This window comes from Molothrus ater, chromosome Z (assembly GCF_012460135.2).
Source record: "Molothrus ater isolate BHLD 08-10-18 breed brown headed cowbird chromosome Z, BPBGC_Mater_1.1, whole genome shotgun sequence".
In the NCBI taxonomy this organism is placed as follows: Eukaryota; Metazoa; Chordata; class Aves; order Passeriformes; family Icteridae; genus Molothrus; species Molothrus ater.
Genome location: NC_050511.2, coordinates 63,956,338 through 63,973,231, shown reverse-complemented (window position 1 = coordinate 63,973,231; position 16,894 = coordinate 63,956,338). Strand labels below are relative to the sequence as shown.

The 16,894-nt window shown below is 40.8% G+C and overlaps 1 protein-coding gene across 1 annotated transcript in view; it reads left to right on the top strand.

Moving 5' to 3' along the window:
• Positions 1-2,002: 2,002 nt before the first annotated feature.
• The window catches only part of ENTREP1 (endosomal transmembrane epsin interactor 1), a 28,055-nt gene continuing 13,163 nt past the window's right edge, over positions 2,003-16,894 (top strand). The window contains exons 1-6 of the mRNA XM_054517792.1: positions 2,003-2,257; positions 4,721-4,777; positions 14,008-14,118; positions 15,537-15,665; positions 16,410-16,517; positions 16,633-16,748. Of these exons, the coding sequence (XP_054373767.1) occupies positions 2,003-2,257; positions 4,721-4,777; positions 14,008-14,118; positions 15,537-15,665; positions 16,410-16,517; positions 16,633-16,748 (776 nt within the window). The remainder of the gene's footprint in view (positions 2,258-4,720; positions 4,778-14,007; positions 14,119-15,536; positions 15,666-16,409; positions 16,518-16,632; positions 16,749-16,894) is intronic.

Here is a 16,894-nt window from a genome sequence, read left to right as displayed (position 1 = left end):
TAAAATGTAGGAATGGAAAACATGCTACTTTCCTGATTGGAAATTCCAATGGTTGACTTGGAGCAACTGCATGAGCAGCAATATACTTCTCCCCATCAAGACAAGTCAGCTTATTTCTTACAGCTGTCTTTTCTTATGTGTATTTATTTTCAGGCATATGTATGAACTTTCCCCACCTGCTGAACAAGAGGCTGGAAAGCAACACCATGGAAAGGGACCTGGAGGTCCTGGTCAATGGCAAGTTGAACATGAGTCAGCAGTGCCCTGGTAGCCAAGAGGGCCATGCATGTCCTGGGGGGCATCAGGTACAGCATGGCCAGCTGGACAATGGAGGGGATTGTTCCGATCTGCTCTGCACAGGGGGTCTCCTCACCTTCAGTCAATTTTGGGCACAAACTTATGTTAAATATGTTAAACTGTTAAAGGGTGCCCAAGGAGGGCTGTGAGACTTGTGAAGGGTCTTAAGGAGAAACCATACTAGGAGTGGCTGAAGTTACTTGGTTTGTTCAGCCTGGAGAAAAGGAGTCTGAGGGGAAACGTCATCACAATGATGACAATTTCCTTGTGAGAGGAAGAGGAGGGGCAAGCACTGGTCTCTTCTCTGTAGTGACGAGTTATAGGGCCCAAGGGAATGGCTGATGTTGTGTTAGGAGTTTAGGTTATATATGAGAAAAAGATTCTTCACACAAAGGGTGTGGGCACTGTAACAGGCTCCCCAGGGAAGTGGTCACAGCACCAAGCTGGACAGAGTTCAAGGAGCATTTGGGCAATACACTCAAGCACATGGTGTGACTCTTACGGATGTCCTGTGCAAGGCCAGGAGTTGGACTCAATGATCCTTGTGGGTCCTTCCAACTCAGGACATTCTGTGATTCTGCAATTTTTTTTTTATTGGTAAGGAGCACTCTAAATACTGAATGTTTTTGTTTAAAATAAATAAATAAATAAATAAATAAATAAATAAATAAATAAATACAGAGATGTAATAAGAGTGCAACTCCAAAAGAAATTTCTGCACCTTTCTCTGAAAAGGAGCAATGGCTGTTAGCTAAGCCAATGACCCTTTTCAACATGCCTTATTTTCCTAAAGTACCAAAAGCTATATTTTTTATATTTCTTGAAGCCATGTTCAGACTAGCCAAACAGGTGTAAAATTGCTTTGGCTGAGCTGGAGAGTAGAACACACGGTTGAAGTAGATTCCAGAGCCTCCTTCCTTGGAGTGCATCAAGTGGAGAAAGACAGACCACGCTAACAGTAAGATTTTCCAGGGAAAATGAGGAAGAGTACTGGAGGAGAATGGGTAGAGAGCGGGGAGAGAGGAAAGATATGAAAACTGCCGGGTAAAGATTCCTCTGCCCCTGTCTCGGACAACATGGCATCGGCAAGCACCCAGGCGCGCTCATGCAAATACAACACACGTCGTGCTGTCTGCCAAATCTCGTCCTCTCGTCGGGCTGGGCGCCAACGACGCGAAATGCAATCCAATGGCGTCCCGCACCCTCCTCCCAGTAAAGAGTTATTTTAAAACTTTACGCATAGTGCTCGGTAGCAACAGTGACCAGGGATAAAAGGGCAAAGGAGAAGGGCAAGGGAGGGAGCACAGGAAGAAGAGGAAGGGTAAACCCTACCAAAGCTGTTGCAAAACGTCTGCAGCAGCATCAGCGGGGAGACCCGGGACGGGAAGGATGGTTCAGGGTCCGGGAGAGTCGGGGACGGCGTCCGAGCTCCGGCGAAGCACCTTGCGCCGGGCTCGGCACCGGCTGCTAGGGTGGCCCCGGCCGCGCCTGGCGCTGAGGGCGCTACTAGGGCTGGTGTTCCCCGCAGGGGAGCGGAGCGGAGTCCGCACGGGAGGCGAGGCGGCGGCAGCGCCGCAGGAAGTCGGCGCCCGAGGGGGCTGGCACGGGGGCGGCGGTGGGGCGGCCCCGCCCGGCCCGGCCCGGCCCGCCGTCCACAGCGGTCGCCCGCCGAGAGCCGCCGCCAGCGCCCCCCGTGTCGCCGCCGATGGTGCTGCCGGGGTCCTGCTGCCCTCTCCCGGGACTCGTCCCGCTGCCCCACACAGGGCCCCTCCGCCCGGGCGCGCCGCGGCACCGCCGCCTGTGCCGCCCGTGCCCCCTGCTGCTGTTCCGCTCGCTGCTCGGGCTGGGGCTGCTGCAGACCGGCCTGGGCAGCGCCCTGGTGGCTCTGTGCTTCGGGGCGCTGTCGCTGAGCAGCGCCCCGCAGGTGAAGAACGCGTGTCCCCTCTGGGCCGGCTCCTCGGTAAGTGACGGCCGCGGGCCGGACACGCCATGCTGGGGTCCGGCCGTGCGTGCTCGGCACCTGCGGGGCTGGCTGTCCCGAGGGATGCGTGATCCCGCTCCTCCGCGACCGCCTGGAAACAGCCTCCGGGTAACGGGGTAACGGCTTTTTGCTGACAGCTTTGTAGGATGTTTGCAGGACCCCAACGGAGTTACAAAGGTCGATACAAGCAAATAGGGGACTTATTTCCTGACGTGCATTTTTGAAAAAAAAAAAAAAGTACTCGGTTATTTTGCGCTATCAGACACAGGATTTTCAAAAATTGTTGTGTGTGTAGATGTTGAATGTTTGTGCTTTGTGCCTTTGATCGTAGGCATAAGGTAGAGATAAATCAGCAATGTTTCTGGGGAAAAAATGGATGGACTTAGCACAGTTTTGGAAAGACTACTTGAAAGAAGCTATTCCATCTCCTGTTGGGCCCTGCTTTAAAACCCAGGTTTATAAATATGGAATGTATGCAAGAGTTTATATTGCAGAAGCTAGGCAGCAGTAAGCAGAAGTTATTAAGTGTAGCAGAGTCAGATTGATTAGTGCCAGTTTGGGCCCTCCGGCAGTCAGAAAGTCATGTACTGGGTTGGGACACAGCTCCTGCTGCCTGTGTGAATAGTATCAGCTTTTCCCTTGATTTAAACATTTCAATTAAATTGCCATGTTGTTCACCACCTGTAAAAACGTGCTCAGTGCAGTTGTTTGGGGATCAAGTAGTTCCTATTGATCTGTATAATGCAGTGTGTATAATAATCTGTATAATGTACACAGTCCTTCGGGGGTGAGGGAAATCCAGACCCTCCAAATGACTTTGTTTGGTATCTCTCTTGTGATCTTTCATCCTTTTTGTTTTGTTTTGTTTCTTTTTCTTTTTTTTTTATTCCAACTCTAGGTTAAAAGTTTATGTAACCAATGGACATTCTTTGAATTCTCCACACAGAACCATGCTTGCGCTTTTAAAATGCTTTAAAATTGCATGTGTAAGATAGAGTTATTCAGTATTTTTAATAATCAAGAAGGGTGATGATTTTGTTTGGGGTTTTTAAAATTATATTTCTGAAACAATAGTACATTCAGAAAAGTTACCAAAATACTGTTTGGATGTTAAAATATGTGTGAAAATTTTAGTTCAGAAGCAACCTGGAAAAGCAGATGCCATTAAAAGCTGACTGCTGTGTCTGGTTGGGTGCTTTTTGGTTTGGTTTTCTTTTCATTATGGATGCTACATGCTGACTTGTGAGGGGCATGCCAGGAAAATTTTGAGAAGGACTTTCTTTTCTTATCTTTAACAGATGTAATAAAATAAATTTGCTGTCATTAAGGAAAAAATTATGTCAGTATGATGTGCTTTGTTATAAAATCATGTGTCCATTTTGCAGTCAGAGAATTCAAAAAATACTTTGTTATGAAACTGCAGTTATGTATGTGGTTTTGCAACACCAGTGATGATATCAGTAGGTGTTTTGGCCAAGTCATATATGCGTGTTACGCTAGATTAGATTGATCATGTCAAGTGAATGAAATTACAGAAGGGATTTATTAAAAATACTAGTGGATGACTTCCTGGTTGTTCCAGTCTTCCTGTTTCTTTTTGGGGTAGGAGCTTGGCTGGCTTAGTCACAGTGTCCGTCAAGTTAAAATATAGCTGCTGACTTATGGGACATGATAAGAAACTTGCCTATCTTTATAGGATTCCTATTCTTCTGTGAGAGAGTATTCAGGTATGATGTTTGTTTCAGTTCTGCAGCAATTTTTTATCATTTCTTAATTGTTTGGTCCTATAAGGTAAAGAAAGAATCATAAGATTCAGTTCTGTGATTTAGCAGGTTTGGTCTAAAAACTTCTGTTGCAGAAGAATGTGCTTTTATTTTAACTTCTTTCCTCGCGCTGATACTGGCATTCATCTGATTAAATAGCAAAACTTTTCAGGGAGGTAGTGCTGGTGGTGCTCTTTATTGATTTTGGTAGGGTTCATGCTCTGGGTTTTAGCTCACCAGAATGGTCAGAAGTCAGCAAAAGGGAGGAAGGAAGTAGGCACTTAATGAAGTGCTGAGATGGTGATGGAGAGAGGGGAGGAAAAGGACAATTTTTAGATTTGCCTAGCCATGTTGCAGAGAACAAATACTTAGTTGGCTGAAAGCAGTTATTTAAGGCAAATGTAGAGGTTGGAATTGCTGATATACTACTTGTCCTCATGCATGTTTTCTGGAAGGCAAAAGTAAGAAACTGGCATATTTAATTTGGTTGTTATTTCACAGAATGCTCTTAGGATCTAAGAACTTCATCAGCATAGGTATTCTCTGCTTTAAAGTGTATCTTCGTATCTTCCCAGCATTGTTACAGTGTTCCAAAGAACAGTAATAAAAACAGTGTAAATAGCATTTTGTAAACAGTTCTTTGCTTCTTGCTGATGCCATGTTTTTTTTTATGTTGTAGGCAATCTTATGTGGAATCTTAGGATTAACAACATGGAAGAGACCAATGCGGCTTTTGGTAAGTATGGATTAGACTTTGTAAGGAAATAATAAAAAAAAAAAGAGCATAATTTAATAGTTGTCAGTAAAAAAATAATCACCCCTTTCTCCTTTCAAAAAAATAGTGTCTAGTCTTTATTTTCAAATTGCAGAATCATAATTATTTAAAGAGAAGTCAAAGATCATGCAAGGCCATATTCATTCCTGCATGGATGAAGTCCCCTGTAAGGGCAAGAGTGACCATGTCTGGAAGAATTGTTAATATTATTTAAAGCACACATTTTATGGTTTTTTGTATAAGAAAATGCTGGCTTAGAATAAGTAATTTAGTTCTCCAAGGTTGTGCAGCTTAAACTGAAATGAAGGAGATGGCTTTAAATCCTAGCTTAGTTGTAGTTTTTTAGTTTTTGACAATGGGTTTGAGAGCTAATTTAACACCTTACAGCAGGATCCAGTGCTAGTTTCATATACAGTTGACATTGCATTGCTGTTGGAGTAGATTGATGTGCAGGGTGTGTAAGCTGTTTCCACATGTAAGTGAAATCTGAAGCTGTGTAGCTCTTAATGTCTCAGAGCTGGGATTTGAAAAGGAGCTGTGGAGTTGCTTTTGTTTGTGTGTGAGTTGAGGGAGTTTTTTCATTTGGTTGGTTGGTTTTGTTTTGTTTGCTTTTGTGTATTTGCTCAGAATTTTTTACCTTACTGTCACTTCTGAAGACTTTTTTCGGGCCAAGGCAGTTTAATTTTTCTGCAGCACTCTTTTGGGATCCACATGGGTATCAGTGAGGAGTACCAAGGATTAGATGTGTGAGCTGTGGATAGAATCATAGAATCATAGATTCACCAAGGTTAGAAGAGAGATTTGAGATCATCAAGTCCTGCTATCAACCCAGCACTGCCCCAAATCCCTAACTACATCACCCAATGCCAGATCCAGATGCTTCTTGAACGCCTCCAGGGATGGTGACTCCACCACCTCCCTGGTGCATCCTATTCCAAAGCATGACCACCCCAACAGCAAAAAAGCTTTTTCTAGTATCTAATCTGACTCTCCCTTGTCTCAACCTGAGGCCATTTCCTCTTGTCCTCTCACTGCAGGCACTGTAGCAGATTTAGGCCCCGACTCACCTCAGCCCCTTGCAGGGAGCTGCAAAAAGCAATGAGGTCCCCCCTGAGCCTCCTCTTCTTGAGACTAAACAACCCCGGCTCCCTCAGCTGTCCCTCATGAGAGATGTTCTCCAGTCCTTTCAGGAGCCTCGTTGCCCTTCACTGGACAGGCTCCAGCCCCTCAGTGTCCCTTTTAAAGTGAGGGGCCCAGAACTGAGCACAGACTTGAGGTGAGGCCTCCCCAGTGCCCGGTCCCAGGGTTCAATCCCTGCCCTTGTCCTGCTGGCCACGCTGTTCTAGACACAGGCCAGGGTGCCACCGGCCTTCTTGGCCACTGGGCACACTGCTGGCTCATGTTCAGCTAGCTGTCAACCAGCACCCCTAACATCCACTGTTGTTTCTCAGTGTGCATCGGTTAACATGGGCAAATTTTTTAGGAGTTTTGTGGCTATAGGGAGGAGCCCACTGTTAGAGATTCCCAATCTGGAAGGACCATATTTTCATCAAGATAAATGTACATGCTCTCAGTCTCAAACTCCCTGAGGCTTGCGCAGTACTCCTGTGTTAATACTGCCTGTGTTCTATGCTGTTTCTATAGCATGTTGTTGCTCTTTCACTCTTTAACATTGTCCTTTGTATAAACCTTATTTTCCTTTCCTAGTTTTACTTAAATAGAAAACACAAATTATTCTTGATCCCCTCTTTTATTTCAAATGGTCTTTAGGATGGTCACATGCTGAAGGAGATTGCCATGGGATATTATGCAGCAGGAAGGTTTTTGACATGAAATTGATAAAAGCTCTGAGCAGCCTGCCATGATTTCATAGCTGACCCTACTTTTGAGCAGGAGATAACACAGGAGTCTTCCTCAGCTCTCTTACAGCCACAATTATTCTGTGATTATGTGATTCTTTGTAACTGTTTGGGGTTTTTTTCTTATTTGTATGTGTATTCTATAGAGGTTTGATTTTTGATAGCCAGATTAGATCAGCCTTGACACTGGGAAGCATTTCTGCTAAAAGAGCAGTGAAAGCCTGGAACAGGCTCCTAGAGATGTGTTTGATGCCCCAAGCTGTCAGTGTTCAAGAGGCATTTTGGACAATGCACTTAATACTGTGCTTTGATTTTTGGTGAGCCCTGAAGTGGTCAGGCAGTTGAACTAGATGATTATTGTAGGTCCCTTCCAACTGAAATATTCTATTCTATGTGGGAAAATAAATAAACATTAAACTCTTCTTGAGGGTAAGGAAATAATGCCTTAAGCTAGCTACAGTCTTTCAAGGACAGATTGTTAGTTTCTGTGGGCATATTTATGCTTGGCTAAATATCTATTATGTCTAGCCTCTACTAACTTGAATGTTTTCTCTAGGGAGTTATGGAGATGCACTATTAAACAAATTGTAAAAGCAAGCTTCCTAAATGTCTCAGCAATGAGATCATTACACAGTCATGACTTAGAATTATGATATTCATAAGGAAGACTAGAAAACTCATTCAGAACTAAAACATATCCATTTGTCAGTTGTGACTGTCCTCCTCTTACAACTCCTTATGTAAAGCCTTAGCACTCCCAGTGAAGGTTTCTCACTATCTGTGTTTGGTTTTTTGTGAAGGATCAGGCTGTCATGGCTGCCACTTCAATCCAAGGCCTTGGTAATGGAGAAAAGAACCAGACTGTAGGTTGTTTTTTTTTTTTTTTTCTGTGATGGCAAGATTCTGGTGCTGCTGATGCTTGAAGAAAGCACAGGGCTGCAGTGCTGTGAGAAATGAGCTGGGGATGGGCTGTGGTGTTTCAACCACTCGTTTTTTTCCTTGGCGGGGAGAAAGGAAGGAAACACATTGGTTACAGATGTAGTGGACCTTTAGTAGCACCATCGGTGAAAAAACAGCTGTGAAGAGGAATGGCTGTGATAAGACCTTTTAGTAAATAAAATGGAGAGCCATATTTGGGTTTTGCCACCCACACTGTTTTACAGCTGTATTAACAGTGTGGGATGATACTAGATAAATAATATATCTCTGAGAGAGAGTACTGCAAGGCAAAATTAAGTCATTTATTTTCAAGGACATTTTTGCAAGGAAGGCCTAGCCTTGAGCAGTACAGCTACTGAGAAGTCTGGTTTCAGTCCTTCCTTGATTTTAACTGTTTGAGGAATTTTCATGTTGGATATCGATATCAAGTGTCAATCAGTTTTGGAAGTCAGCTTGTAATGCTTGTGCTTTGAAGCTGATTTTTCTTTGAGGTAATGCTGAGTTAACACTGGCCTCAATGGTCTGGGAAATGTTAACGATCCTATGTTTCTTCTTCTTTAGGACTGTCCAAATACATTAATGTGGAAAGGGAAACTCACTACCTACTCCTCCAGGTTACATGGGTATTGACTCTGAGCTCTTCTGGGCTCAATCTTCCTCAATGTTACCTTCCTCCATGCATGGAATCTGGTTTCTTTCTCTCTGCTCCTAAGCTCCTTCCTTTCACACAGTTTCAAATCTTAGTTTTACTTGAAGGAACTTAAATTCTTTCTGAGAGTGCATCAGTTTTCCATTGTTAGTTTGATTGTGTATGTTTTGAGGGCAGTTCATGTCTTTGACAGATCATGCTAGCTGCTACATTTGTGTCCTTACTTGTATGCCAGATTGGACTGATTTGAGTTTATGTTGCATTCCCAGGAGTTGCCAGGAGCTGTTCAGGCTTTGGTGAATGCAGAAGCCCTTAGGTAGTGAAGCATCCTTTCCTTTCAGTCATGCACAAATTAGTTACAGCCCTAGAGAGTGCTTTTTAGGTGACTCTCTGTGTTTGCTTCTGGTTTTGGGGTTTTTTTCTCCAGCTGAAACCAAGACTTCAAGTTAAGCATCTCTCTGGTGTCTGTTTGGTGCTTGAGTTCTGCTGCTAAAGAGGAGACTTAGCTGTGATTGAATGAAAGGGGAAGGAGTGCCAGCATCCAAAAAGACACTAGCCTGTTGTGCTGTGCAGTTTAACTGCTGCAGCTGCAAGTTCTGGGGAGCAGATTGGTCTGCAAAATGCATGGGATCAAGAAGTCAACAGAACACATGCAGGCTAGTTGGATGTGACTGGCTTTCAGCTACATCAAGTACTGCATGCTTAATGTTGTTTGCTAGTAAGGCAGCTTTTGTGTTCATACATGCCGTTGTTTTCATGTAAAGCTTTGAGGGGTTTGACAGAAAAATCAGAGTTGCACATCCAGCATGAGTCATTCAGTCTGGATTCTTCAGATATTTTACAGTGTGGTCCCATAAGGATTTGAAATTTTTATTTGATCCACTTTTAATTTAAATGTGTTATTATAGTTGGTTAATGAGAAATATTTACAGATCTTACTTTGAAAACAAAAAGTTCATGGAATTCAGGCTTTATTTATAACCTGAAAAATTTTGAAGAATTTATTTGTGGTAAACTTTGTATTTAATTGAAAATTTTTATCCAAAGAAAAATATGTTCCAGAAAACTTTAAATAAAGGTTTCTTAGGGCTGACTGCTGCTATGATATCTGCACCTTGACAGATTTTCATTAACTTGACTAAAATTTAATGTATAGATCGAGATATTTCATTCAGGTAGTGTTCCTAAATTTTAGCTCTGCTAGTAACAGTGAACTGTGAACAGAAGCTCCCTAGCTTCCCTGACCCTGAAAACCAAGTCTCTCCCTAGGCATGTGCTTTATAACAAGCAGTCATTTGACTTGTGATAACTACTGTAGTAGTATCTTTTTCCCTGTATTTTAGAAGTAAAATAGTTCTTTATTAACCTCTTTGCTCACACTCTAGACTCCAGCATTAGGTCAGTAAGTAGTAATTATGCAAAGGTTTTAAAGTCAGTATAAGCAACTAGAAATACTCTTTCAGGAGTCAGATTAAGAAAAGCTATTAGAAGCTTATAGCCATTTATATGCTGCAAAAGCTTTTCTCTCATACATGCGGCATTTTAGTGCTGCATTTAAAATATGTGACTTTTTTTATTAAATGAATTAATTTGTCTTTTCATGTGGGGCTTTCCTTTGTTCACAGTTGTATTGTGGGTTTCCATACAGTACAATGAATAGCTCTCACAACTGACAGAAATCTAATAAGGTCGTCCTATGAGTTTTAATTATTGCTATTGCTGCTGTGCATGTGGGCAATTAATAAACGGATGTACTCTTTTCTACAGGATGTTTATAAAGAATATACGTCGGCTGTAAACTGATATAAGAGTTGTTGAAGCAACTGTTTTTCTTTCATTTAAGTGCCTGCTTGGGCATCAGTCCTGCACATGCATGTTCACATGCATGTTCAATTCTTCTCTGGCATTAGATACTTGCTTCAGTGGCAGCAGCAGCAGCAGGACAAAAAGGAGCTTCTCCATGCAGAATGAAAGATAGTGTCAGAGCTTTACCATGCAAATTTATTCTTCCTTGGAGTCCTCAAAAGGCATGATGATGGACTTTTTTACCTGAAAAAAAAAATCATACATGCAAGACTTTAGCAAATATGAATAGAATACACTTCACTTCCGTGTAGTTTAATTGATATGAAGGTTCCTCACAGCTTTCGGCAGCTGTTGACAGTCCATGTGTATCTAATGCTCTGAAGATGAAGCTGTGAGCCAAACTAAGGCCATAGTTTGAGTTGTTTACATTTTTATAACTGCAGTTAACACCAGTTACATCTATTTTAGTTTTTGAAATACGTTTGCCTTTCTCTATTTTTTCTAAATTGAGAAGAACTTCTTTCCTCTGGGTAGAATCTTCTGTTGCTGGGTTAAAGTGTAACCCGTTTTTACTTGTAGGTGAGTAGACATTCAAATTTCCGTCTGCAGGAGAATATAAGTAACTAATTAAGCTGACAGAGTACCTGTTAGATGGGACCGCGAGTGACTGAATAAGTGGGCACAGAGGGCTGTGATCAGTGGTGAAAGCTGAGCCAGCCAAGGACCAGGGGTGAGCCTGAGGGGTAGAAAATGAGGGGCCATACCACTGAAGTGAGTGCTCTGCACAGTGGATCTGAGTGCACTGTCAGCACAGTGATGCTGAACTGGAAGGAATGGCTGATACACTAAATATTGCCATTTGGAATGACCTAGACAGGCTGATGATTGCATTGAGATGATTGCATTGAAAGGAATCTCTTGAACTTCAGCAACGTGGAAAACAAAGTCCTGCCTGCGCAGGGAAATTACTCTATCACACAGGAGGGAACAACATGGTGGAAAGCAGCTCTGCAAAGAAAAACCTGGGGATCCTGGTGGACAACAAGCTGTCCATGAGACAGCAAAGTGCCCTTGTGGCAGAGAAGACTATTGGTGTCCTGGGCTGGATTAGGCAGAGACCTGCCACCAGGTCAAGGGGATGTGATCCTTCAACCACCTGGAGAGGTATGAAAGCTGTGGCTGTTCAGCCTGGAGAAGAGGAGGCTCAGTGGAAATCTCCTACATCTCCATTCACAGCTGATGGGAAAGAACAAAGAATAGTGAGCTAAACCTTTCTCAGTAGTGCTCACTGCCAGGACAAGAGGCTGTGAGCAGAACTGAGAAAATAGGAAACTCCATCTGAACACAGAAGATAACTTTTTTACTGTTCTGATGGTTAAAAACTGGTGTAGGTTACATGTAGAGATAAGTCAAAACTAACTGGGCATTATATTCAACAGCTTGCTATAGGTCACAGATTCATGGCATGTCTGGGTTGGAAGGGATCTTATGCTTCCAGGTCCCTTGTTGTGACACCTGCTTGAACAGGAGATTAGATTTAAATGGTCTCAAGAGGTCCCTTCCAATCTCAGTTATTGTGTAAAAATGTTGACCAGTGATGGAGCAGAAAGAAAAAAGATTTTTTCTCTTGACAGTCAACTGTCAAGATGTGTGGTAGAGAATTTTGTGGTTATAGTTCAGATCATGGTAGTATTTTAGATTGAATCCAGAGGAATTGTTCTTATCTTCTGCTCATTTGGCAGGATTTTCTGAATATTGGATTATTCAGTCAAAAATATACTATATCTATAATAAAAAACAGATCAAGATTATATGTGCACATGGTAGAATTTATTAGAACATAAATGCAGAATGTATCATCCTTGTTTCACATATTTATGATAATGCTCTTTCTCTTCCTCTTTGTTCTTTCATTTCTGGCATTCCTTTAGTAAAATACTAATGATTTTGTTTGTTTTTCAAAATTTTGAATTGGAAGTCTTGATTTTAACTGTAACTTTTTATATAGCTATAGATGGAATTGTTTCCATTGCAGCTTCTGTACCACAGGAGACAACTTAAATGTGAGTTTGCTAGCTTGTTTTTTTGGGTTTTTTTAATCTTTCTTTACTTTGGCCACATAACTTCTTTTCTCCATTTGTCATCAGCTGAAAAAGGACAAACACACCTCTTGGTTTTTTTTATATAATTTAATGAGAGTTGTGCTGTAAGTATATTTTATGTTGAAACAGCTTCTGTTTCACTTACAATACTGGCTAATTCTAATTATCGGTGCCCTGTGTTGAACCCAGTTGAAAAGTTTTCTTTATATGAAATACATGTGTGTACCAAATTTTTTTCTCAAGGTAGTTTTTTGTTAGAAGAGTAACTAAGATAATTTAGGTAAAAGCATAAGGAATGGGTTTCATTCATTTACATGCTGAGCATGGTGTAATTTTTAAAAAATCATTAGATTCTGTGTTTGTATGGAAAAAAAAATGACACTCAGAGTCCTTTCTAGAACGAACCCCCTCTTATCTGTGGTTTTGTGATTAGTAAAAAGCTAGGACAAAATGCTCTTCCTCTTAATAATTTATAAATTATTTTGTTTTTAGTGTGCCTAACACAAAGTAGTCCCAGTTCTCTACAGAGATTCACTAATAGCTACATCAATTATTGGGGTTTTTGGGGTTAAAATGTACCTTACATGATAATGTTATCATCAAACTAGTAATGACTAGTAATGTTGTAATTGAAGAATTTAGCTTGCTTGCATAGTAATGCTCTTTGGCTCATGTCCATTCATTGGGGATTATTTCCCTGAACGTCAGAAAATGGGAACATAATTTGTGCAACAGCTGTTACCTCTTTCTGTTTCAGATTCTAGGTAGCAAACCATGGTACATCAGATAAATTTATTTGGAAGGCCATGGTGTTCTTTGCGTGTTTAGGAAGTCCTTGTTGCTGGATCTTCTGTAAGTCTGGAGCAGGACTGAACTCATGTCCCTCATAGTGTCCTTCTCTTCCTCTGTATTTTGTGATGTCCTACTTTTTTAATTTGGACCATTTTGCTACAAAGAAACCTGAGCGAGCAGATGGTTATTAAGAAGGATGCTTTAGGACCTTAAGAATCTGATACTTGCTTTGTGGGATTGAATGCTTAAAGAGGAATCTTACCTTTATTTGTCTCTATAGTAGTAGTCTTACCCAGTACTTTTTCTTGAAGTACAGAATATTTTTGCCTGTATGAATGGGGACAGGGAGGGTTCTTTCGTATGTCCAAAATCCATATCCAAAGTCATGTAAGCCTAGATTATAAGGGGAAAGCAACACATCATTTTGTCCACTACTTCTGCTTGTCCTTTTTTCATGTATTTATTGCTCTTGCCATTGCTAGATTTCTGGTGTTTTATAAATCCGAAAGTATTATCTGATTTCCTAATATTCTGGTTTTAGTAGCCAGGAGGAAATAAAATCATGCAGCTCAAGTCTCAAAAGTGTTTCCATATTTATTGTAGTGGAACAAACATTTTTCATATATTTGTGCTGTAGAATAATTCTGGAAGTGTGCAGAGTGAATGTTGTCTTAAGATGTTTCTTCCTCTTCAGGTTTCTTTACTGTTCTGAATGTGTTGAAAGTTAAACTTGGTGGGAGAGCGTGACACACGTTGGAAGTTGGGCAACTTGCAGATCATACTTTGCACTCCAACAAAACCTTTAATTTCTTGTACTATTATTACTGATGTTTTCAATAGTTGCATAACTAGTCCAGAATAAGGAGAGAGAAAACAGAATTTTGGGAATAGGTTAAGACACCTTGGGGCACTGAAGTCACGGGCAGTTTTGAAAAAGCAGAGAGTCATTCCCAGCTTCAGCTTGTGAATGGGATTTGCTCTGTAATAGGTTCCTTGAGTTGGGTTTCTGTGCCCACTGCAGTTAACTTTGTTTTGGTGTTCCAGGTTAACCTGTTTGTTCTGCTGTCTATGATCAGTTTTATGCTGAACGTGACTGGATTAATACTAGGATGTCAAGGCATTCAGTTTGTGTCCGGGCTACCCAGATGCGATTTGGTAAGCACACATACTGATTTACATGGATTTCTTCTCATTATGGCATATTAGCTTGCTGTGCTGAGATCACAAAATGTCCTGATGTAGAGTTGCAAGTAATTAAAGAACTAGCACAAGAAATTTTTTGTAGTAATGTAAAAAATACAAACCATTGAAAAAAACCTGTGTGTGGGTAATAGTGAGCTACCAACAAAATGTTCAGTTCGTTATAATGTGTGGGTGGGATTATTCTTCCTGTTTTGCCTCACCTGGGAAGGACCATTCTGTGATACCTTACAGTAGAGGCTGTGAGAAAAAAAATAAGGTAGATCAAATCATAGTAGCTTTTGAGAACGCTTCCACTTGAGGAAGATGCAGTCTGTGCAAGGCAGGACAGAATGCAAAAGATTTTTCACGAGTGGTTGTCATGAGAAATAGAATCACTATTGATGAACTGGAAACTGTGGAATAATTGAAATGTAAGGATACAGTACAGAGTCACTTGTTGATGAAGATGATTGTGTGTAAAAGCTTGAAGGACTTTGTGGGCTAATGGAACAGATCTTTGAATATATATTTTCATTCATTTATTCTTTCAGGAAAGCTGTTGTTGGTTCCTTGACATGCCAGTAGATGTATTGCAGTAAGAGTCCAAGATTATAAACCCATGGGAATCTAGATTAGTCCAGTATCACTGTACCAAAGCCATAATGAGAATTAACGATGATATTCCAGATGAGGTGGTCAAATATTGCAGGAATTTCTGAGTTGCCTGCAGTTGGAAATATAGGGTAGAGCAAAAAGACGTTCCTGAAATCATCAGTTATTTTGTAGTGTGGCTTCTATAGGTGGAAGAGTGTCAACATTGTGACTCCAGAGTTTGAAAGCTAAAACCTCAATTATTTCTAGATATGGAAGCATTGAATTTCTACTTTGAAAACTAAGATGATAAGATTAATTTGAAAGTTACAAAAACCTGTGGTGTACAGATATGGCCAGTAATGATTTGACTGTGTTGAAATTACAGTTGAGGGTTTCATTCCATCCATAGAAATGCAAGATATATTCTTGAACCATAGAAAATGTGTACAGTTCATATAGAGTGGTTTGCACAACAGTCAGAGAAATAATTTCTAGGCAGTTATGCATTGGAAAAAGCAGAAGTAGTAAAATAGCTTAGCAATCAGTGCAGCTTTGGTTACAATAAGTTGTATTTAAGTGTGTTAATGCATTACCCATAATGCTTTCTCTCAAATAAGAAGTGTATAGTACAGCTTTAAAATGCAGGAATCATTGGCATACCACACTGTTTAATTATACGATCCTGTATTTCCAGTCTGCTCTGTGGTCTTTGGCTTAGTTTAAGACAATAGGTTCTATATTATGCAGGTAAAAATATTGCATAAAACAATTAAAAAGTAGAGTTTTGTTTTTTAAAGATGGATATGGATGAAATCAAGTCTTGTTTTTGCTGTGAAGAACTTCATCCTACTACCTGCACAGAAGCAAAGGCTGTACTGAAGCTATACCACGTGAAGTCATGCAGTGCTGCTCACCTTGTTCTCAAGGTACCCTGCACACCCATCAATGGGAGCAGTATACTGCTTTTATAATGTCCATGCTTATGCAGCAGTGCAGAGCTGAAGTGTTTACTGGGAAAAACTCTGTTATTTTTCTGGTCAGTCAGAAGCTCTTCATGGTACTGTAACATGACGGGAGGGGAGGGTTTCATGTCTGGGTTTTGACTTGTGCATTGCTGAGCCAATAAGCAGTTCTTGCCTGTTTTTTGTGTTTAGTTCCACCAAAACTGCTGTCGAATCCAGACGAGATTACAGGGGTAAATAAGATCTAAATATTAGCTAATGATTTGATGCCTTTGTTAGTCTTTTGCACTTCTCAGCATTTTGTGGCTTACAAACTGCTAAAATAAAACTCCCAACCAACATCATCTTCAAATATCAAAAGGCTTTGACATGTCTTTAATGGTGATCATCTTGAATTTTATTTCCCACAGAGAAGTTATGAGGAAGGTTATAATTCTTGGATGAGTAGATGGATAAATCACGTCTGAGCTGTATTAAACCCTTCTGGAGCTCTCTGTCAGGACAATAAATAGTGTAAAACAAGTTTTTGCAAATTACTCCAGTCTTGAAGATTGTGCTGAAGACTTCATCCCATACATTTTTTAGAAGTAATTGCCATGATCATCCCTGTGTTTTCTCTATTTGTTTTAGTTTTGTATTATTATTATTTTTACATTTACAAATACCATGGTTTAATTTTTAAATTTCAATATTCTTCATGTTCTTCAGAAGGTTCTCTTAGCTCTTAGTGCCCTGAATGCTCTCACTGCCACAGTTTGCTTCACAGCGGCTGCCCTGCATTACTTACTGACACTCGCATCAAGAAGATCCTGCACAGTAAGTGAGCACCAGGCGTGGCCTGCCATAGAGAGTGGTACAAACAATATTAACAGATTACACTGTTCAATATTTATAGCTCAGAAGGGTTTTAACACAAGTTTTGTTTGAATAGGATGAATGTGAGATTGAAGGTGAAGATCAAAATTTGGATCCTGATGATTTTGTCCCACCTGTCCCACCTCCCTCCTATTTTGCAACTTCTAATTCTTGTACTCCACAAAATCACAGGTAAAACTGTACACTCCCTTTCTTTTAGTGTCTTTTGAAACACTGCCTAATCTTTTTTTTTATGATTGTTTTCTCTGGTGAAAAAGGTTTGTGATTTTAGGGGGATTAAAAAAAAAAGAAGAAGAAAAAACCTATTAGTTTGGAAA